This window comes from Suillus paluster, assembly GCF_016628075.1.
Source record: "Suillus paluster strain FC165 chromosome Unknown EDB91scaffold_4, whole genome shotgun sequence".
NCBI lineage: Eukaryota > Fungi > Basidiomycota > Agaricomycetes > Boletales > Suillaceae > Suillus > Suillus paluster.
Window position 1 is genome coordinate 692,376 of NW_024537564.1, and position 23,495 is coordinate 715,870.

A 23,495-nucleotide genomic window follows, 5' to 3' on the forward strand; every position below is an offset into this window, starting at 1 on the left:
TGCAGGGTTGAAGGATTGGGAAAGATACCCCCATGGGTGGTATACTCCATTTTCATCAGTTTGGAGAAGTACTGCACCAGTAGTGACAAGGGAAGCATTGGTGGCCAGGGTGAATTGCCAGGTTGGATCAGGGTTTTGAAGAACAGGTGTAGAAAGGAAGCATCCCTTGAGTTTGTGGAAGGCATCATTGCAGGAGGGTGCCCATTCAAATGTGGAAGTCTTCTTTGTCAGGTCTACAAGGGGTCTCACAATGTCGGAGTAGTGGGAGATGAAGTGGCGGTAGAAGTTACAGAAGCCAAGGTATGATCAGACATCCTTCACATTCTTCGGCACAGGCCATTCTTCAATCCCTTTTAGTTTGGCGGGGTCCATTGCTATCTGTCCTGGACGAATGATCATTCCAATATAGTCAACTTCTTGTACATCAAAAAGGCACTTTTCTGGTTTTAGGAAGAGTTTCTCATTCCTTAGGATTTCCAGGATCCTACAGGTTCACTTCTGATGTTCTTCAAGGGAGTCTGAGAAGATAAGGATGTCATCCATATAGATTACCAACCATCCTTCATTGAGTTCTTGTTGGAAGGTATGATTCTTGTATACTTAGAATGTGGCTGGGGAGTTGCAAAGCCTGAAGAACATAACATTTGGTTCATAGAGACTGAACTCTGTTGTGAATGCAGCTTTCCAACGATCTTCTGGGTGAATCAGGATGTTGTTATATCCGGAGCGAACATCCATCTTGGTAATGTACTTCGTGTTTCAGAGTTTGGCGATAAGTGGGGGAATCAAGGGGAGAGGGTAGGCATTTTGTATTGTCCATTCATTGATATATCAATAATCTTGGCAGGGTCGGAGGGATCCATCTTTCTTTCCCACAAAGAAGAAACCGCTGGCTTGGGGAGATTTTGATTTAGTGATAAATTCTTTCTGGATGTGTTCATCTAGAAACACCTTGACTGCTTCTCATTCTTTTTCTGATAAGGGGTAGATCTTGGATGATTTGGGAATGAATCCTGGCTTTGTTTCGATGTGATGGTCAATTCCTGGTCTAGATGGAGGAAGTTTATTTAGTCCATCTTTGGTGAATATGTCAGCAAAATCATGAAGATAAGAAGGAACTAATTCTTTGAAAGACTTCTTCTTCACTTGTTCTCCTGCCATGGCAAATTCTTGTGCCTTGTTACTCGTCTTGTGGTATTCTTCTTCTGTTGAAGTGGCGAGAATCCAAGGGTTTCATAGTGGGGCAGTTGTGCTTGCTCGTCGGATCTCAGCAGCAGAGGTTCCATCGGCAGTAAGTGGGGAATCAAAGGAGAGGTTTTTGATGATTTGGATAGTAGTGCCATCCTGTACATATTCTATGAGAATTTCATCATCAGACAGAGGGTAGGTTGCGATGTCTTCTACTTTTTGGGCAAATTGGTCAGTAACCCATACATCTTCCTTCCAACCAAAGTCAGGCATCTCAATTTCTTCATCATCATCATCAGGGTCAGGGATCAGGTTGGGGAGTGGTTCTTCGGAGTTTAGAGGGGGAAGAGATTCATCTCGTACTTCCTTAACTGTTGCTTTCTTGGATGGTTTCTTGGCAGGTTCAGGAGTTTTCTTGGGATTTTGTTGTTTCTTGAGGAATTGTTCTATCTTTCTGGAGCAAGGTGTTGCAGGGATGGAAATAGTCTGCTTGGTCCAATCAATGTCAGGGTTAATAGCTTGTAACCAAGGTATTCCAAGGAGAATCTTATCCCTTTGTCCAAGTTTGGTTACATTGAACTTTCCTATCATGGTTCGTTGATCAATCTTGAGTTCAAGGATGCAGTAGAAGGAGACTGGTCCATCAGAAGAGTAAGATCCATCGGCAGTCCTGATCTGGAATGGTTTGGAGAGTCACTTGACGGGGATGTTGTGTTCCTTGATGAAGTCCCAACTGATGAATGTTCCTGCTGCTCTGCAGTCTATGACGACGGTTGTTTCGACGGTTTGTGCACACTCTGTGAGGATCAGGGTAGCCAGTACCTAAAATTCTTTTCTTTCTCCTACAGTTCGTACAAGGCATATATCAATGGAAGGTACTGATGTCGAAACAGTCCTTCCTTCTAAAAATTCATTCGGTGGGTGGCTTCTTCTTCTTCCTCAGTGTCTTCTTCTTCAGGCGCTTCACGCCTTACTGGTACTTTCCCATTGTTTCTTTTATCATCTCCTTAGGGATGGAAGTTGGGGTCATTTGCACGATGTCCTGTCTTGGTGCAGTGGAAGCATTTCCCTGTTCTCATATACTCTTTTCTGTCAGCTTCAGATAAGCAATCTACTTCCATGGCATTTGGATCTCTGGAGGGCGTGTATTGGCTAGGACTGAAGTTCTTCTTCTTCTGGTAGGTGTTTCCATTGCGAGCACTGATTGCATTGAAGTGGAGCCGAGCATTGTCTAGGGTGACACATTTTTTGATAAACTTGTCATGTTCTTCAGGGATTACTCTGGTGTTGTAGAGCTTCTTGATGAGCCCTGGGTGGGCTCCATTGATGAAGAATTGAATCTTGGGAGTGTCTTCAGTGATCCCTGCACGAGTTGCATATTGGTCAAAGTTAGCAATATACTCAGCCAGATCATTCCCCTGTTTCAAAGCCCTAAGCTTGTTAAGTGCATCAGCAACTGCAGCAGTGGGTTCAAAGGCTTTCTTGAAGTCTTTCAGAAAATCAGGCCATTTCCCATATCCAATCTGTTGTCCAGATGTGTTGGTGTGGGTCACATCTTGGGCTAACTCTAGGAAACTTTCTGCCCACATAAAGGCTACTCCTTTGGTCATGAGAGATAGTGCAAAGATGATTTTCTTCTTATCGTCATTGTAGATCTTGTCATTGATGTTGAGATAGGCAATACTGGCGAGGAGCCATCATCTGGCTTTGTTTCTGTCTCTGTTGAAGGTGGAGGTTCCGATCTTGTACTCAATGTCTTTAGTAGCTGTCAACATTGTTAGTCTTCTGAGTGGTAGTGGTGGAAAAGAAGGTGGTGGGGAAAGGGAGAATGCTGCTAGGGTGGGTGAGATAGAAGATGGACTCTGAGGTTGAACAACTAGTGAGAATGGTACGGTCTGAGGGGTTCTTGATCCTTCTGATGTTGAGGATTCTTCTGATTTGTTCTTGCTTCTCCAATTACTGTAAGAAGGTTTGTTCTGTTGTTGCTTCGAAATGTTGGGCTACTCTGTTCTGGGGTTCAAGGGGTTCAGTGTTACTTGGAAGTAAGGCAACTAGAGGTAACTTGAATCTTTTGTTATGACTAGGATAGTTCTTCTTCAGCGTTCCAATAAAGGATGAATTGAGGCTGAAGTGTATCACAAGTTCTAAGATCAAAGGTTCTGGCTAGTCAAGTGTCAAGGGCTCGCTAGACCAAGCACCCAGGCTAGTCTGCTGGGAGGCAGCTAGATCGGTGAACTTGAAGTATCAGGAGAGAACCTAGTAGATTCAAGTTAAGGAATACAAGTACAGGAAACATGATATATATATGTAACAAGGAGGTAGTTTAGGGCCGGTCTGTAGGTGAATGACCCTATCAAGAAAGGTAAGTGAGAATAGGAAGACAATATCAGCCAATCAGAAAAGGAGATGAGAAATGGTATGATGTTGGATCGACCAATCAGGGAATAGTATGAGTAATCATCTGCATAAGCATGATGAGTAAGCATATAGGTAAGTGTTCATGTGTTGGATGTGTTGATAAGCAGTCATGAGACTCGATGAGTAAGTAAAGAAAGCAAGAGAAAAGAAAATATAGTGCCATTGTAACAAAAATGCAGGATATGACAGAAAGCAAAAGAGAAAAATAGGTGCACCCAGGCCACATCTAGGCTAAGCATTCCCTCTGCAGTGGGATCTGTCTCAACAAATACACAATCATAGTGGCCAGCACCCCCTCTCCAGAAAGAAATTGCATGGATCTACTCATGGTGCATGCTGCCAATGCCACAGAGGTCACTGGGTGCATAAAATGTTGCTAAGGCAGAAGTATATACTAAAATTGACAAGTTGAAGAATGGGAGTCAACATCTTGGAGGTGAGGAGCCGAATGAACTTGAATCGGAACTGGGGTGTGGTAGTAGCTGCTTGTAAAGGAAACTGTAAATGAGTTGAATAAGGTCTGGTTGGTCAATGTTTCTAGCAAGTTCAGTGGCATTCATTTTTTGCTCTGTAGCTTCATGATAATCTGGGGGGCAGGCAAATGACAGACATGCTTACAAGCAATGGTTTTGGCCAGTTCAACATGCACATGTACTCTAGGGCCAGGGACAGTAACAATGCCACCCAATGTAGTTCAGAGCATCAGCCACATCTTTCATTTGAAGCGCATATAGGCTTTATCTGATCATGTGCTGAGAGCTAATGTCTGCGTCTGAAATGATCTTCTAGAGTCTTCCAGGCATCACAAGCCAGCACTTTGTGGCTAGTGGAGATGAGCTGCTGAATAGAAGTGGACAAATGATGCGTGATAATTGCCTTTGCCTTGAGGTCTTCAATCAACCATTCTCAGATGGTCTTGACCTCAGCAGCAGTTGGCATGCTAGGGACAATGGGTGTGGGTTTATACAAGGTAGCTCTCAGAATGTCATCAGGATCTACTTTATCCATGACATGACACCAAATGTCCTCAGTGCCCAAAGAGTAAACAACTTTGTGCTTCCATGCAAAGTAAGTGTCCAGACCTGCCAGTTCTGGAATGTGGTCAAGCTTCCCCATGTCAAAGGAAGAGACTTAGATGTATGATAATAGTGAGTCGCCAAAACCATGTGATGTGTTCCTAAGTTCAAGAGTTGGTGATTTCATTCAGAAATCGGGGCTCATAACCTGTTGGAACTAAGAAACAAACACACTCAGTGTTGTAAGACAACAACTAGTTCAATTATAGTACCTGAGAAATGAACATGCTATAGGTACCATTGTAAGACACAGTGTGATCGCTAGACACAAAGAAAACATACCTCAGTGTTGTAAGACAACAACTGAGGTGCGAGAGACAAGACAATGCAGACTATATACTGTGGGACATGTGATGACAAGAAAAGGAAATCTACACTAACAGTGACAAAGTTCATTCCAACAAGCTGCAGTGCTGCTTCTTGTTGGAAAAGAGAAGCTAATAGACGAGTCTCAGTGTTGGTGAAAGAACCACTATACATTGATAGTACCTAATAGACAAGTCTGGAAACAATTAATTGTAAGAGAGAGAGAGCGTGCAAACGGTCAAGATACATACCTCAGCATTGGTGAAAGAACCACTGAGGTATAAACAAACATAAACAGTGATATAATATAGTACGAGGAAAGAGTCTGAGATAGAAACAAACAAAAACAAAACATTGGCGAGTTTACTTTCAACACACCCCCTCAATGAGACAATGGATAACAGATGCATCCTTTCAACGACACACAAGAGACAAGTTGGACCTATGTTGGATGAACATCGGACAAGGTAAGGGCTTAGTGAAAATGTCGGCCATGTTTTTGTGAGTTGACAACCATGCAGGTAGGAAGGTTCCCTCTTCGATGTGGCATTGGATGAAGTGATAGTGAAGGTCAATGTGTTTCGTGCATATGTGATTGGCTGCCTCTTGTGATAGCGCGATGGCACCAGCGTTATCAGTGAAGATGCGTAGAGGTAGGGTCATGGGAATCGAAAAACAAGTGAAGAGAGACTGTAGCCAAATACCGTCTTGGATCGCAGCTGTCAAAGCCATATACACACTGCTTCTGTGGAGGACAGTGTGTGAGTGGTCTGCTTTTTCGCTGAGTGTGAGATAGGTCTGCCATTGAAAAACCAGACATAGCCCGAGATGGAGATTTGGTCCTCTGGGCAGGAAGCCCAGTCCAAGTTGCTAAAACTGTGGAGAGCAGGATTGATCCCTGTGCTGCCATAGTGAGTCTTCATGTGAATGGTGCCTGAGAGGTAGCGCAGGATGTGCTTGGCTGCGGAGTAATGGCAGGGCTTGGCAGAGGCATTGTGTTGTGCGAGTCACATCATGGTGAAAGCGATGTCGGGACGAGTATACATTGTGAGATACAGGAGCTTGCCCACTAGTTTTCAATACTCCATTTCAAGATCGTCAACATGCAGGTAGACATCAGTGGCACATCCGAAAGGGGAGTTTGGGTCCATGGGTAAGGCGACAGGATTGCAGTTGGACATGCCATGCTCGTCAAGCAAGTAGGTGATGTAGTCCTCCTGGTGCATCCAGAGTTCGTGGGTTCCCCGATCGCGAATGAATTGTATCCCAAGGTACTTGCTGACAGCTCCTAGATCTGTGATGCCGAAATGCTCTGCAATCTGTCCCTTCGTTTGATTGAGGAATGCCCAATTGTTGCTCCCAGCCAGGCTGTCATCAACATGCCACACGATAATACAAATCACCCTCACCCCCTCGCTGTTGACGTGATTAAAAATGAAAACAGCATAGTCGGCCTCGCACTGCAGGAAACCAAGACATGTGAGAATGTCGCGTAGTAGCTCATACCAGTCATAGGTGGCTTGTTTGAGACTGTATAAGGAGGAGAGAAGGTGACAAACAAGCTGCTGCCCATTTGGGCCAAGACGTTCGAAACCCGGCGGTTGATGCATGTAGATGTCCTCCTGTAGCTTTCCCCAGAGAAAAGCACACTTCACATCGAAGCAGTCTAGCTCCCAGTCATGTGCGGCTGCATGCGCAGCAAGAATGCGTATGGAAGAGGATTTAGCTACTGGTGTGAAAGTCTTGCCGAAATCAATGCCAGGGATTTGAGAGAACCCTTGAGCTACCAGACAAGCCTTGAACACTGGTCCTCCTTGAATTCAAGAACCCAGCGGCACCCAATAGCGCGGTGGTCCACAGGTGGGGGTACCAGCTTGTACACATTCATTTCCGACATAAGGTTCATTTCCTTCCACATCGCAGCTAGCCAGTCGTTGCAGTCTGGGTGTCTGATCACCTCGTTGTAAGTGGCTGGTGGTACCTTTAGATTATAGTTGGGAGTGAGAGGATTCCGGCGGATATCGCTGCAAATCGAGAGACGCGCAAATTCGACAACAATGAGATTAGCAAGGACACGAGGAAATCCCACCTCCTCATCGTCCTCAACGATCGCATCTGGATCAGCAGGACCGAGGACGGGAGGGCCAGGTAGGACCATGGGATGGACAGGGATGTTGGGGGAAGAATGTTGTCGAGCAATGAGGGGGGAGGAGGGATACCTTGGATTCGGGCTGCACAAATCACCCGTTGGCAGTCAAGTCATTGCCTATCAGCTGCAATCCGCGATTGGAACAGAGATCCCTTCTCAGTGCGAACTGGAATGCGACCCAAACAACGAATGATGTCGGCATGAGGCGGTGTGGGTACAGGAGGCATGGCAGCAGGAGCAGGAAGATCAGGTGTTGGGCTTATCACAGGTTCTTCCTCCTCATCATCGCTGTCAGGGAAAGGACAGTGAGTGAAGTTCTTGTCAAATATGACGTCACAAGAGTTAAAGAAAGCCCCAGTAATAACATCGCGACAATGCCAACCCTTGACACCTGGAGGGTATCCCATGAATACAGCCTCGCGCAACCACGGTCCGAGCTTCACCTGTAGTTCTGGTGGGGTGCGAGTGAAGCAATGTGCACCAAAAACACGAAGATGAGCAAGGGTGGGCTGGACATGATGTATCATTTCATAGGGTGTCTTCCCAGGAGGCAATGCATGAGATTCTGTTCGGTTAAAAAGGTACGCTGCTGTGAGCACTGCTTCACCCCACAGATTGCGAGAAAGACGAGCATAGTCAAGCATTGCATACATACAACCCTCGATTGTGTGCATGACATGTTTGGCCTTCCCATTTTGCTGATGAGCCTGTGGTACTGAGCACTGACGTTCAATTCCTGCCTCCTCTAGAGCCGCGGTAAAGGCGTCACTCATGAATTCCCCACCATTGTCGGAACGAAAAATTTTGACCTGTAGCCCGGACATGTTCTCCCACCGTGCATGTGTAGTGCGCCATGCATCAAGTGCTTGGTCCTTCATGGCAAGGAGCTGAAGGTTGAGAGCATGAGTATGGTCGTCCAGAAACACTATAAAATAGTGTTTCCCGTGAGCAGAGATGACGGGGATGGGGCTGCAGAGGTCCAAATGGATGAGGTCAAGGAAGTGAGCAACACGTTCGGTCTCTGAGGAGTGGAAGGGCTGGTGAGGATGTTTAGCAAGGATGCATGATTCACAGTTGGAAAGAGGGGCTGAGGAGTCAACAGTTACCCCCTTCGCAATTTGCAGGAGACATGTGACAGCAGCTTTGCCAATGTGCCTGATTCGTGCATGCCAGAGATCCAAGGTGAGCGGCACATGAGCAAACACAGCGAATTCTGGCATCTTAGGCAAAGATGGCGCGGGTGACACAAAGGGGACAAATTCAAGATCAGGTGCGTAAAGCTTGCCTGTGGCAGGAATGGCGCCAAGTAGGGTATCGCGATAGGTAAGTTCACATGTCATGTTGGCACAGAAATTGACATCCCATCCCTTCATGTTCATACTGCTCACGGAAATGAGGTTAAGGAGTGTGCCTGGAGCATGGAGGCAGTTGGACATGCGAAGACACATTTGTTGTCCCCCAATAGTGAGCCAAGCTACACGTGTACCTCGTCCTGCAGTCTGAAGAATGCCATGATTAGCAGTCTTTACACTGATTGGGTCCTCCATAGAGTAGGTGTGGAAGAGACTGCGGTCTTTGACGAGTGTCACAGTTGTCCCTAAGTCAAGAATGACAGAAAAGGGGAGCGGGAGAGCACAAGCGACTTTGTGATCAGGAAGTTTGGCAATGGACGTGAATGAAACATCTTCATATAGACTGACGATGGAAGCAGCTGCAGCCACAATGTGAGGTGAAGGAGCAGGAGGGATGATGGCGGGCACAACAGGAACAACTGCTGTAACTGCTGCTGCCGCCATCTCAGATTTGCCTTTCTTCTTCTGCCAAGGTGCTTGACCTTCCATACCGCCGCCCTTCTTGTAACAATGAGTGTGATCATGATCACCCTTGTTGCAACCTGCTGTGGTGCAGAAAATGCCATGTGGGTTATGCTTGTGCTTGCGCAAGCCAGTGAGAGCATTGATACTGGCAGCCACAGTGGAGGATGGTGTAGTGACAGCATTGGCATATTCAGACCCTGGGCGTGCAGATTGAATCAGTTGAACATTCACGTGACGTGCAGCTTTGGCAGTGATGTGCGACATGCAGGTCTCAAAGGTGAAGATAGGTAGGGTGGAAGCAGATGATATTGTGATCTGATCATTGTGCATATGTTGCTCAAGTTGAGATTTGTATTGCTGCCAGATTGGCATAAGCGGTAGACCCATGAGTAGTTTGAAAATTGCATCCATGTCACCAGTATGGTGCCCCAGAGTCAATGAGACGTTCTCATAAAGCAGCATGCTGCCCAATGAAATTTGATGCGTCTGTGGAGTCCTTCATGCGTAGCACCTGCAACTGCTGACAGATCTGATATTGAGAACTGATGTTGTTGTGATTCTAGTGCTCTTTGAGTGTTTCCCACACTTTCCGCAGTGATGATGGTGTGTGAGCGAGACACGAGTGCGCTGATGGAAGGGCTGAGACAGCAGGTGATTAGATCCTTGGCTTTCATGTCATCTAGCAACCATAGGCGCATTAACGCTCTATCGGAGGCAGTGACGTTGAGTGGATCAACAGCAGCAGGCATGTGAGAGGGTTGACTGAGAAGGTCAGAGGGATCGGACTTGTTGTTGATGTGACACCATAAGTCTTCACACACAAGTGCGTACTGCATCTTAGTGGACCAACCAACATAGTTTTCCGACCCCAGCAGCTCAGGGATGTGATCAGTATTTTCCCATGACAATGTTGGCAAAGGACTGACAAATTAATATGAATGGCGGGATGATGCAATGAGAGGGGATAACAACTTTTTAAAGCTTCGAATTCCTGACTCAGTTTGAGTCGGGGCTTATAACCTGTTGGAAAAGAGAAGCTAATAGACAAGTCTCAGCGTTGGTGAAAGAACCGCTATACATTGATAGTACCTAATAGACGAGTCTGGAAACAATTAATTGTAAGAGAGAGCAAGCGTGCAAACGGTCGAGATACATACCTCAGCGTTGGTGAAAGAACCGTTGAGGTATAAACAAACATAGACAGTGATATAATATAGTACGAGGAAAGAGTCCGAGATAGAAACAAATGAAAACAAAACATTGGCGAGTTTACTTTCAACACTTCTTCTACAGTTTCCACAGGGTAAAATAAGATACGAAGGACCATAAGTATGAGGTATGAGTGTAGGTATTGCTCATGCAATGTGTGACGAGCCATCTGTGATATGTTTATTGTACAAGGCCTTGACTTCACACTGCATTAGCATTGTATTATATAATACGGATATGTACAAAACGGGATGGTGTTGTTGCGCAGGGGGGTCGTAGGCGTGGGCGGTGTGGGCGAAGTGTGCGCCCCAACTTTGAGCGTCCCTAATGATTTCTCGTGAATTTCGTCTCGTACTATGGCTGTTATGTGTTCACCTGGCTGGCATCTACCTCTTTACTAAGGGCTTCCTGCTTAGCCGACTCGCCCTGCCAGACAGAGGTGCATGCGGCTCAGACACCTGCGCCTCACTCGCGACCCACAAAAGAGCCGTTTTACTCGTTATAGATGCGCTCCGGTTTGATTTCATCGCAGAACATCCGCCAGAACCTGCCTCCCCTTTTCATCACAATATCCTGACTCTGCCTCGCGAATTGACTACCACTCATCCCAATCGATCATTCATATTCAACGCGTATTCAGACCCGCCGACGACAACTCTTCAGCGACTCAAAGGTCTTACCACGGGATCTCTACCTACCTTCGTAGATGCTGGCGAAAATTTTGGAGGTTCTTCCATTCACGAAGATTCCATAATACATCAATTAAATGCTGCGGGAAGAAAGGTATGTGTTGATTAATTTTCCGCTCTCCGTTGCCCTGATACAACCCCAAGGAAAGATTGCTCTCGCCGGGGACGACACATGGCTCACACTATTCCCAGATGCCTTCCAGCCAAATATGACGTTTGCCTTCGACTCCTTCAACGTCGAAGACCTTCATACTGTGGACGAGGGCGTCATCGACAATCTTTTACCGTTGATGCGACATCATCAAACCTCATGGGATTTCGCCATTGGTCATGGTTTAGGCGTGGACCATGCAGGTCACAGAGTCGGCCCAGACCATCCGGTGTTGCGAGCGAAGCTCGAGCAGATGAACAATCTTTTGCGCGATGTAGTTGCGGCCATGGACGACGACACCCTGCTCATATTGCTCGGGGATCATGGAATGGATCGAATGGGCAACCACGGCGGTGACAGCACCCTAGAGACAATGTCAGCTCTCTGGATTTATAGCAAAATCCCTCTTTCTTTTACTCAGTACACCATTCCTGAAGCCATTGTACCGAAGATTACATTCCCAGAAGCTCCGGTCCCGCATCGCTATGTCCAGCAGATAGACCTGGTGCCAACTATCTCCTTGCTCCTGGGTCTTCCAATCCCATTTAATAACCTTGGGAGCGTCATTCCAGAACTTTTTAATCGGGATCCCGATGGTTCTTCTTTGCAGAAAGCCATGGAGCTCAATGCAGCTCAGATCATGCGCTATCTCGATACTTATCGATCCAGTTCGTCTGGAATGGAGCTTGATGCCGCCTGGCATGATTTCTCCGTTGCCTGGGCCGGCATAAGTGCGGTGGACGGGGAGCACCGTCTCGTTGCACTTGATAACTTCACCCGCTTAGCATTATCTACTTGCCGTCTTCTCTGGGCTCAGTTCAATGTCTTGCTGATGGGCGCTGGATTGGCAGTTATCGGTTTAAGCATTGTCGCAGGCTGGGCCTTGTACTCAACTCTCCGAGATGTTGGGGACGATGAGTGGGAAAAGTGGGTGGACGATAGAGTCTTGTGGTCTTTTAGCGCCTCTGCTGTAGGATTTGCCCTAGGGTACCTGGCAGATCTTATATTGCACGAGTATTTGGATGGTGTTGCCATGCACCAAACCATGCTCTTCGTTGCCGCCATTTCATCATTGTTCGTCGTGGTAGCTGCAACCCGCCCTACAATCACCTTGGCGTCTATAAAGGCACTTCCCATCTTCCTCATCCTACACACCTCGTGTTTCGCGTCAAACTCATTCACAGTATGGGAAGACCGTATCGTGCTCTTCTTCCTCATCTCGTCCATCGTCCCATCTGTCATCACAGGATTCACTGCTCCGACCTCTCGGCTGCGCTACCGTATCCTAGGCTTTTCTACTCTCTTCGCAGCATGCGTGCGGCTCATGGCTACGAGCACCATTTGCAGAGAGGAACAACACCCTTATTGCACCGTGACCTTTTACGCGTCCGAGTCATCATCAGCCCCTCCACTCATAGCACTCCTACTCGCCTTCCCTGTTGCGATCGCAATCCCCCGAGCCGTCCGCCGTATACTCAAAATCTCCAAGTCTGACTCAGGTCTGGCTGCAACGTTTATCCCGCTCTTCCTCGCTCCAACTTTAATTGCTGGCACGATGTTCTGGGTACTCGAATGGGTAGACTCTGCAAAAATTTTGGGCGATATGGGAGATGTTTTGAGGATGACGCGAACCGTCCTGGCGAGGACCACTACTGCTGCTATGTTGATTGGGGGCATTTCACTCTGGTGGACGTCACCAGTTTGCCTTGCGATCTCGAAAAATCAGTCGAGTCCACAAACTCCTGCGTCTACCTCAGAGGAAAAGACTGAAGTCACTGTGTTGGGCTTTGCCAACGCATTTGGTTCTCCGTACCTCATTTTCTGGCTGATCTTCCTGAGTATCGTCTGGTTGATGACCCAGCTCTCAGGGCAGATTGTCCTCGGGTTTGCATCTGTCGCGCTGCTCTCCTATCTGGAGGTCATCGACAGCGTTCGGGACGTACACGGGTTGAACGAAGCCTTCACATCCGCCTCTCCATCTTCCGCACTCGACCTTGCTACTGTCAAGCGAGACCTCTTATTTTCAGAACTCGTACCGCTGGGGCTTTTAGCTATGCATACATACTACAGCACAGGCCACCAATCGACGATCCCCTCAGTTCAATGGAAAAGTGCATTTATCTTCGGGTCGACGGTCTCTTTCCCGTTCTCGCACATATCCTTGACGATCAACACCCTCGGTCCGTTCGTACTGATAGCTCTCGCTACGCCCTTACTCGTGCTCTGGAACCTTCCTCCACTGCCACACCCAAAAACCCTTGGTGCGTCTGCGCTAAGAGCTGGAATAGGGATATCGTTGTATTTTGCGGTGTTGGCGTTTGGAGCTGCTGTGTTTGCTGCGCTGTTGAGGAGGCATTTGATGGTGTGGAAGATTTTTGCGCCTAGGTATTTGTTTGCTGCTTTGGCGCTTTGTGCGGTGGATGTGGGTGTGTTGATTGGGGTTGGGGTGGGTGTTGGGAGGGTCAGGGAGGAGATTGTGAGGGTGTTTAGGGCGGTTTCTTGATACGGGGCGGTACTAGTATTGATGAATGCTCTTCTCGGTGGGACATGGTGTTGGTATTTTATCGGAGATCGTAGCGCCGCTCACACAGCAAATCCCCGACTCCGATAACATTAATTATATGTCTCGACGTGTTGATAAAGAGACAACATACTCCCCGACTCCCACTAACGTGGGAGGACCTACTGATATTCCCTTGGAGTCGGGGATTGACGCACATACGCGACACAAGAATGTTTTGAAACTCCGACTTAGTAGTACCAATTAATTGTTCTTTTCAGCAAGTACTTGTAAGTGGTTGAGCTTAAGACTCGCTTCGGGCGAACAAGTACTCCCGCATCTTCCATGGTCAGCGTCAGATGATAGGTGGACTCGTCCTTGCTGACGTCACGCCTCGTAGAACGCTTCAGTCAAGATTGAAATGACATCATATTAGAGGCTGACAGTTGTGAAAACATCCGCTTCCGCTGTCATGTGGAATATTTCGGATGTTCCACAATTGCCTTCGATGTCCGCCCACGTATATAAGACAGACGTTATAAGACAGACGTTTGATTCAACCTTCTCTTCTCTCTACTTCCACTTTCTTCACTTGATTTGACCTCCAACTTCATACAACCCTTGTGTTTTCGATGGCACGACGCCAAACCACGAACTTGCTACGATCTATCAAGTCTGGAGTATGGGACCTCGACTACCTGCAGTTGCTCGCACAACTGGCTTCGGCCGAGAGCACCGTCTCACTGTCGGGTCCCCATTCACGACGGCTATCCTTTGACCCTTCTTTTCCTCGACTGAACTCTCCCGCCTAACCAACGATCTTTCCCATGTCGATCTCATAGTTGATGTGCGATTCTCGATATTATATTTTGACGATCTCGTTTACCCTGTGTTTCTTTGGAATCCGATCACAAAGGCTCTTCCGGCCCCTCCGAGCTATGATTGACTTTCTCCACTCGACGACACTGAATCGAGCGAAGTTATACCCATTCCTGCTTTGATGGACTTTGCTCCTGTACGACGATGACTTTGACCTGCTTTCGCTCGAGTCCATTGGATCAACTCTGTCACCTCGTGTTCCATTTGCCATAAGCCTGTTCAATGTTCATGATTGATTCAATCCCCGATGTCGATTTCGATCTCGCTTACCCGATGTTTTTGGGATTTCGGTCAACTCCGTTTCGAGCTCTGACTGATCTTCCCCTCTCAAGTTCTGCTAACTTGGCTGATGGGTTATTTTCAATCGAACTTTTACTCGCTCATTCTTTCCATCCTCTTATCTCCTTATCTCCTTTGACGATCTCTTTTGCTGTTTCTTTGGATGCGACCGCCTCCCTCGCGGTCCCTTCGAGCTCCGATTGGCTTCCTCTCGCTTTGAACACTCACTCGGCTTGCGGGTTTCCTTCGATTGAACTTATACCCGATCTCCTTTGACGACGTTGTTTACTGTTTCTTTGGATCCGACCACCCTTCTTGCGGTCGCTTCGAATTCCGATTCACTTCTTAGCCTCAGCTTTGGACACTCACTCGGCTGGCGCGATCTTACACCCAATCTCTTTTGACGATTTCATTTACTGTTTCTTTAGCTCCGACAACCTAGTCTCGCTAATCCTTATGCTCGAGTTTTCCGGATGATACCCGACTGAATATCGTACTTCAATCTGGTCTGGCGTCTATCGTCCACCGATAGACGCCTTTGCGAGAGTGATTACGTCTCTATTCTGCAAGGCCCAATTTCCGGTGGACACTCCTTCGATCATTATTGTCATAGGATGTTTCGATTTACGCGTCTTCCATCGGCGTTTCGTGGGAGATCGGACAATTGTTTTCAACATTTGGACCCTAGGGCTACTTTCCATCAGGACTCCTCCGATCTGGATTGCGTCGTATTTTTCACCGGAGTACAGTTGGCTACAACCTTTTCCAGCCATACCACGATTGATGCGCTAATCCCCTGATTTGCTTCAAAGGATTATCTTGAATTTTACTGGCGTCCACGAATTGCATTCAATGCGGCTACTCGCATGTCGCGGTATCTGGCATGAGGGCCTCTATGGACTCCATCTCAAGAGCGAAGGCGATCGCGGATCACTGCCTTCAAGCCTGGTCATTCTTTGCGATAGCGAGTCATGTGCAACTTGGTCCAGGTTGAAGTCGTATAGTGGCAACTTCGTACTCTTGACAGAGCCGTGCATATTTTTGGTCATTTTCTCCAAGAGACCCAGCCTCAGACCAGACTTCCTCGGTCTGCGCATCGTTGCAGGGCCAGGCAGCTTGAGGAGACAACGATCGTATGGACGGACGAGCACGAATGTCTACCGCGTGCCTTGACCGCGAGAACTTGCACCACCAGCTGACACTCACCGTGCTGGTAAAGTAGGGTATACCAATATTAATCGGAGTCGGGGACTTGGTGCGTAAGCGCCGTTACGATTTGTTCACGCCACACGCGTTTGCTCCGTCTCCAAAGTGAAACTCACATACAACAGGGATAGATCTTTACAAACATCAGTTATGAACCAATGGCACGCAGCCCTTCAACATCGCAGTCATTCGGTTCCCCGACAGCACTAGTACTGGCAACCTTTCTTCCTTCGGGCGGTGGTGCACTGGCACTCTTGGCGTGTCCATTAGGTGCACCTCTCGGCGCGCCCATTTGTAATTCTTTCTTACCCTGCCTCCTCTCGAGCATCTCCTTTGGGTTTCTCCATCACCTCCTCTCACAACGGCTTCACAAAGTACCAAGAAAGGGCATACCACCCTAAGGCAACAAAGGGAGCTGACAGCCACCGACATATCTTGCTCCGTTATGTCCCCCTGTTTATGCGTTCTAGGAGCCAAAATCAAGGGAACGCGACCGGGACTGAGTCCAAGAATGCCCCGACCCAAATAACGCGAAAGATATCACACCGCAGCAGATTCTCCGCGGTCTTTGGGTGGACATTGTATTTACGGAAGAAGTGGGCGATAAAGGACAGTTGTCCGGGATATATGTCGCCCCTGAGGAAGCCAGAGACGATGATGCATGCTCGCAGCTTCAGTGAGTGTGGCCCACCCTTTGACCCTGGGAGGGTATATCTCGAACCACGATACAATCCAGTTCCGAAACATTGTATTGCAACATGAGAAGGCTTGTATGTCGGTTGGTTCCAAATAGTCGTCGATAGCGTCGGAGGTGCGTGAGTGGAAGAAAAGCTCATGGAATCCGATAGTTACCCCGGATCGACATCAGATTACCTGGATTAACTTCGGTATGGCAATAGGAAATTGAGCTCATTGTACTCACTTATACGAGTGTACGATTATAATCAATACGCGCTATGACAATTCTATGACGCGTTTTTTGCGGAACAAAGCCAAACATGAGTCACAGCCACAATTTCCTTGAGCACATGTTACTGGTGCTCGCCCGTTTCACGGTGTTTGATGGACGTGAGTAGAAGGTGTTTAGTAGACAACAGAAACAGTCCAAGGTCGATGTATACTACACCTACGAATATTCACTACTTAGCTTGCACACAGCTTACCCCACGTAATGAATGCTACCTACAACATTCTTATTCCCCACCGCCAAGCGCCTCATCCGGAAAATCAAACAATTTACAAACACTATAGTGTACAGATATGGCGTTCTGAATCTCACCTCGCAAGGCGCTGCGAACGATGTGTTCCCCACAAGCGTAACAAAAGTGAGTGTTGCAGCCCGGCGAGATGCACTAGATAGCGTAAACGTTAGAACGGCGTGCCTGTCTGGAACTTCGTAGATCACGCACAGTCATATGGCTGCATCCCCCATCCCTCTGGACCGGTGTTTTACAGTCTGCCAATGATGATGAGTAACAGGAAATAGCCAAGAGGAAGAGGAGGAGCCTATACTTGGACAGTATTTCCACCCGTGCTGCTTCATTAAATGGTCCAGTTCTGAGGCTCCGTCACAAGAATGTGGAGGATCGCCAACAGTAATCGATTTCTGGCACGCTTTGCACCAGATATGGTTGCAATCGGGTAGAGGACAAGACAGGAGGCGAGATTCTTCGTGCTCCTCTTTGTCTACGGACACCGAACGCCGACATCTAAAACGACACGGTCGGCGCGCGGAGGGCAACACGGGTGAAGCACTCACTGGCGGCAGTGAAGGAGAACTGAAAGCTGGCTTAATTCCATATCCTCCCAAATCGCATATTGCCGCTCATCGACACCAATTTGTTGAACGAGGAATCCTGAGATCGCTGGGGAGGGTGAGTTGGCATTGGGCATTACAGAGGATGTACAAACCTCCAGGTCGATGGTTATTCGGTTCTGCCATGCACACGGGACACAAGACTGGAAAGCGATGTTCCTCGATCTTCGAACAAACGTGTCCTCGGGTACAAGCTCTGCATATCAGATGATTACATTCAAGATACACGCTGTTGTCGACAGGCTGTTCTTCCATGCATATTGCGCACGAAAAGTTGTGTGGGGTTGTGACAGCCAGAGCTTGCATCTGATCTCGAAGTTGCATATCTTCAATGTCAAAAGATTGCTGCAACTCGAGGGCCGCAGCTGCACTCAGGCTGTCGAGCTCCCTCTCACGTTCTAGGTCATCCCTGATTGTATCATAGAGCAATGACCATCCATGTGTCTGATTCAGAGTTTCGTCGGAGAAGGAGGAAGAGCCTCCAGGAGTTATAATAGTTCCTTCAGCGTCGATCTCTTGCGCGCCGGGTGTGGCTGGAAGACGGCGACCGACAGCAACGGTTGCATCCTAACATAGGTAGAAACATGTTAAAACTCGGAAATGACGGCAGGCGGGATTCGTACTTTGACATCGGTGGCCCCATGGCCCACTTTTCCCGGGAATTTTAGCAACGGAAAGAATCTGCGAACAACAAGGTCGAAACCCATCGTATAGGGGAGCAACGAAAGCTCCGAGCCAGAGACGACAGGAATAAGTACTGAGTCGTGGAGGTCTCGTGCCTGGCTGGTTTTAGCGGACACCGCTAAACAGTGATGGCAGCCGTCGAGCGTCCGATAACAGCCTTCGGACCTTCGAAGTTATTCAATATACTAGTAGCTTGAGGAATTGGGTACAATAACAATGGTGCACGTTAGTCGTCGACTTGCCCGAAGCATGCAAGGCCTTGTGAAGCTTACATGAGCATGCATGCTGTGATTTAATATTTAGCTTTTAAGACACATACACAAGTTGTACACAAGGTCTTGCATTGTGACATGTATGTAAATATCATGATATGCTTCGGATTCACATATGCGGTTCAGGCTCTTTTGTTGAAGTTGGATGAGGTCATTCACGTCCATGCTCCTGTGTACAACCAGATTTCTGCTCAAAGCCTCAAACTACACGCACTTGCCGTCCCCGAAAGTCTATTTCAGTCCTCAGAGCTCAGTCAAAATGTCCTCGGAAAACGCAAAATTTGCCGTGAAAAACGAATCGGCCTCATGATTGCACAACTTGCCAAGCGTTCGCCAATAACGGGGCCAAAGTCTACTTCACGTCGCGCCGCCAGGACGTCATTGAACGCGCCGCGAAACATTGGGGCTCTTCCCTCGCTCATCCTAAGGGGAAACTTGTTCCCGTTACCTCTGACATTACGTCGAAAGACTCGATCAAACAACCAGTCCAGGAGATCAGCAAGCAGGAAGATCACATTAACCTGCTCGTGAACAACGCCGGCATCAGCGAGGGCACAGGCGATGTTGAGAAGGGTGATGAGAGTGCCAAGTATCTCTCAACGGAGCTCTTTCGAGAAGACCCGGTCAGCTGGGAGAACGTCTACAGGACCAACGTCATTGGATGTTTCTTCATGACTACCGCGTTCTTGCCCCTTCTCCACGCAACTTCACATAGCAACTCACAGCACACCGGCTCCGTCATCAACATCTCCTCCATTTCTGGTATCACTCGTACCACGCAGCACCACTACAAGTACAATGTCTCCAAAGCAGCCGTCATCCACAGTACTTTACTTGCGCAAGAATTTAGGAGGAAGGCCGTTCAAGTCAGTGAATAACATCGCACCTAGGATTTTCCCTTCTGAAACGACAAGTTCTTTTTAAAAACCCATTTTTGTAGCTAACAACGATCTTAGCTGGTGGCTCCGACGAGTTCAATAAATCACAGATTCCGGTAGGTGAGAACTATGGAGAAAATAAAGGAATCCCTGTATGTCGTCCTGGACGTGATGAAGTTATCGCCCAAGCTGCTTTGCTGCTGGCCTGCAACCAGTACGCGTATGGACAAGTATGTTAACTACGTCATCTTGTAGTTTATTATGTTTGCTCAATACTTTTCACTTTTCTATAAGGCTCTTGTCATTGATGGCAGGTATCTCCTTGAATCACTGATTCACGCCCATCCGTTTCCCTTGAATTCTCCGAAACCGGCATGTATCCATAATTCTCAAGCAGCTTTGTATCGAATGTCAATAGCTCTTGATTATACACGCAATAGAATGTCGACGATTATGCACTGTTCCACCTGATACTTATGATACAATAATACTGTAATGAGAGGAAAGTATCATGACGGGGGGGTGATTAAACTAAGCACTGCACTGTATGCATGTCCCATAAATAGATTACACTTCCCAAATATTGCACGAAATGTCAATTACGCTTGTCAGCACTGTCAGATTCAATACTCCTCTAATCTTCCCGTCCCCGTGGCCGGGGCATGACGGAGTCGTCTCGGACGCTGCCATAGTACATTGCTCGCGACCTCGAGTGCGGATTTTCTACCGTAGCGCCGCCCGCAGCCCACGATGCTAAGTTCAAGTTTGGCACGAGTGACGATAGCGTTGGAGTAGCTGCTCTGCGAGGATGAGGACGTGGCATGTCAAGACCTTCACGCGAACCAGCCTCCTTGACTCCCGGCACGCGAATGGTTGGTGGCGATGTCACGGAACTCGATCCCATCTGGCTTGCAGCGAAACTGAAGTTTCTCATTGTCCTGCTGAGGGTCTGCAATACTGACTCGCCGGTGCTAGGCTCAACAGGTGTACTGTGTTCGGCCTGACTCATGTACGTCGAGTGAATAGAAGAGTCTGAAAGACCCCGTCGGCGCAGGGTACGCTCGAGGAGGGGTCCAGGGATATCGTTTGCTTCGTCATGCTCTAGATCAGCATCGGGGTCCATCCCGCGTGACAGGTGCGAATTGCTCCGCTTGCACATGACGGATCTCTCGATGGTTGCGGTGCCGCTTTGCGAAGGCTCGTCTGACCTGAAGAATGTGGAACGGACACGGCGAGGACCACGGGGAAGCACTACCCATGGATCTGCGGCATCATCCGGGTGGGGTGCACCCGCGAAGATGCCCATGACGCTGCGTACGTTTGAGCCCGCTGATGTTGACGTGGACGGGCGAGGAATGATATCGGCGCGAGACATCGTGCCGAACGGATTTACTTCATTTGTAGGATGAGCGGAGAACGTGCTTGTTACAGACTTGCCAACACCCGCCCCCGAAAATTCGACATTAACTATTGTAGTCGATGCAGCAAGTGCTGGACCCAGCTTTGGCACCGGACGTGGCTGACGAATGATCCCACGACCTCGACTCTCAGGTCTGAGGGGCGGTTGAGAAGAGTGAGTGCTTGATTCGCTTAATGATGAACCGAACAACTTCGAGAATGGGGCCATCCAACTTGAGCCTGGTCCGGATGCCTTCCTCTCCCTCTCCATGGCCTCGGCCTTTGCAGGATCCAGTGACATCTCACTGACCCTCTGTGCAATAGAAGGTTCTAGAATGATATCATTCAGCGTGACACGCATCTGACCAAGTTCCTCAAACATGTCCTTGAAGAGCTTGAACAGCCCACGCAAATCCTTCCGGGAGCACAGGAGGGTAACCTTCTCATCCTCAAGCAACATGCGGTACTGTGCACGCAGTTGGGTGATCTCCGAGAGGATGCTGCTTACTGTCGTGCGTGATAGGTGCTTAACGTCCGCACCACGTAGATGCTGGCGTTTCAAGCGCTTCGTCAGCGTCAGCGCATCTGCCTGCGACATGCGCGACAGGAGTGACATCACGCGCTCTAGAAGGGCAGAGAGGTGCGTGGGTTGACCGTCAAGCAACGAGGAAGAATCTGATCGGCCATCATGAGGAAAGGACGATACAAGCTCGTTGAGAGATGGCGTCAGCTGTGCCGTTGGACGCAACCCTAACCAGCGATCTGTCTGCACTGCCTTGGAATGCTGATTGGGATTGGTGAGCAGCGAGTTGTGATCGAGATCATACTCGTCCGCATCGAAGCTGAAGTGAGAAGGCGGGGATTGTGGGCGCAGACTAGAATACTTCGTTTCTGAGGGAACCATCGAGTCTGCTGGGGAAAGTGGACGCTGGCTGGTCTCGGGGGTCAGCGGCTCCTTGGGAATGACGTAAGACATTTGCTATACTTATGAGGGGGATACACTCACAAAGACACGACGAGCCCTTGGCTCCATGCTCAATGGACGTTTGACAGAGTTCAGCAACTGAGTTAACTGTAAATGAATAGGGAATTGGACGAGTATTTATGCTCATACCGAATCTCGGATAAATGACGATGGGCCACTTCCTGTCCGTGAATGTCTCTGAAGGCGTATCCACTAATTACAACACATAAGTACCGCGCACTGGATGTTTTGATATAAAATGCGGACCTCGTATTGGAGGTGTGAAGATGTTGTGTTCCTCCACTTGTGATTGTAGCACTTGAAGGTCTTCTCTAGAATCGGTGAGAAGCTTATGGCAGTTCCTCATTATCGGCCTTGAGGACCTCATTATCAGAGACTAGCGACTCCAGTACCTTTCATAATCTCCGAGTCCTCGGTCATCACCGAGCTAGTATGCTGGAGGTGGTCCATCAGTGATGCGCCACATACTTTTATGCATGGCCCTTACCGTGTGATGAAAACCTTCCAAGCGAGAGCGGACATCTTGTAGTAGAGATTCTGACGATTCTAATCGTTGCAAGCGTCGAAGCTCGAGGTCAGCTTGCAAGCGACGAACTTCAGCTTGTAGTTTGTCTGTATCACGGGCAAATAATCAGTAAAACGTGATCTAAAAACAATGGGAAAACCTTACCAGTACGATCCTTGAGAGCAGCAATACGTGCTTCTGCAGTCTTTTCCCTCTGTGCTTGGCTGTCTCGCTCTTGCCGAAGGTCATCATTCTCTTGGAGAGTAGCAGCCAGTCGAGAATCAATCCCTACAGTACGTGCTTGATATGCAGTCAGGCGCGTCACCAACATCCGAGCTTCCTCTAGTTCATGGAGTACAGTCTTATGTGAAGCCTCGGCTACTTCGCTATTTAATAATGCTTGCGTTAGTCGCTACAATTAAGGTGTCAACTCGACGCATTTTTGAAGGAAGATTCCAACCTTCTCCAAGACGGCATTATCTTTCATCAGGTCAGCCAAAGGCGAATCGAATCCACTATGCATGTCTTGAAGTGACTCATCCGCGAGATCTTCTGAAGCGCGGCGCGGCGTATGCACATCAGACTAATACAAAATAAGCTACGGAGGCGTGTTGCGATCGGGGCTTCGCGTACCTCATGTCGACGGACGTATGCCTCATGCCGCTGTAGTAGGGCAGAGCCAACCTCTGCATAGACGTTTACGGATCGCTCGCAGAGACGACACGAGTACATACCTGCGCTGAGATGCAACCGTTTCTCGAGCTTCTCCTTCAGGTCCAGCCAACTCTTCGTCGCTTGACACTCGGTGCTATTACAACAGCAACACACGTTCTGCTGGGACTCCAAGGATGGTACTTGGGAGATATTCGTTAAAGCTAGAGTGAGGTCGTCCACGTTACTATTGGCATGGTAGAGGCTACTTGTGTCTGGGGTGGGCGGACAGTAATCCGAGGCGGATTCGTCGTGCATATTGACTCCAGTCGGTTGGATGTTGGTTAAAGAATGAGTGGTCGTGAAGCTGAATGAAGACAGGAATATATATGCAGTAAGTATAGGGTATGAACAAGGTGTGCTGAGTGCTCGGAGCGGC

The 23,495-nt window shown here is 48.3% G+C and overlaps 4 protein-coding genes across 4 annotated transcripts; 2 read left to right on the forward strand and 2 right to left on the reverse strand.

The window, feature by feature from the left end:
- The first annotated feature begins 10,455 nt into the window (after positions 1 to 10,455).
- EDB91DRAFT_1195396 (uncharacterized protein) lies at positions 10,456 to 13,785 on the forward strand. Its single transcript, XM_041320582.1, has 2 exons — positions 10,456 to 10,946; positions 11,002 to 13,785. Exons 1-2 carry the CDS (start codon positions 10,491 to 10,493, stop codon positions 13,504 to 13,506), a joined length of 2,961 nt encoding a protein of 986 aa, XP_041182590.1. The 5' UTR covers positions 10,456 to 10,490; the 3' UTR covers positions 13,507 to 13,785.
- Positions 13,786 to 17,060: 3,275 nt separating this feature from the next.
- Positions 17,061 to 18,007, reverse strand: EDB91DRAFT_1234528 (uncharacterized protein; the record flags this gene model as incomplete). The annotated part of the gene is made up of 5 exons (XM_041321216.1): positions 17,061 to 17,219; positions 17,277 to 17,323; positions 17,380 to 17,576; positions 17,627 to 17,732; positions 17,779 to 18,007. 5 exons carry the CDS (start codon positions 18,005 to 18,007, stop codon positions 17,061 to 17,063), a joined length of 738 nt encoding a protein of 245 aa, XP_041182591.1.
- Positions 18,008 to 18,121: 114 nt separating this feature from the next.
- EDB91DRAFT_1234529 (uncharacterized protein) lies at positions 18,122 to 19,988 on the forward strand (the record flags this gene model as incomplete). The annotated part of the gene is made up of 5 exons (XM_041321217.1): positions 18,122 to 18,242; positions 18,967 to 19,509; positions 19,596 to 19,747; positions 19,812 to 19,831; positions 19,958 to 19,988. The coding sequence occupies 5 exons, from the start codon at positions 18,122 to 18,124 to the stop codon at positions 19,986 to 19,988; spliced, it is 867 nt and encodes a 288-aa protein (XP_041182592.1).
- On the reverse strand, positions 19,931 to 23,489 carry EDB91DRAFT_1102980 (uncharacterized protein). Its single transcript, XM_041317313.1, has 11 exons — positions 23,140 to 23,489; positions 23,039 to 23,091; positions 22,866 to 22,988; positions 22,571 to 22,817; positions 22,388 to 22,512; positions 22,324 to 22,335; positions 22,263 to 22,292; positions 22,147 to 22,228; positions 22,030 to 22,061; positions 21,922 to 21,978; positions 19,931 to 21,870 (listed from the first exon to the last, which is right to left on the reverse strand). Exons 1-11 carry the CDS (start codon positions 23,372 to 23,374, stop codon positions 20,152 to 20,154), a joined length of 2,715 nt encoding a protein of 904 aa, XP_041182593.1. The 5' UTR covers positions 23,375 to 23,489; the 3' UTR covers positions 19,931 to 20,151.
- Between the last annotated feature and the right edge of the window lie 6 nt (positions 23,490 to 23,495).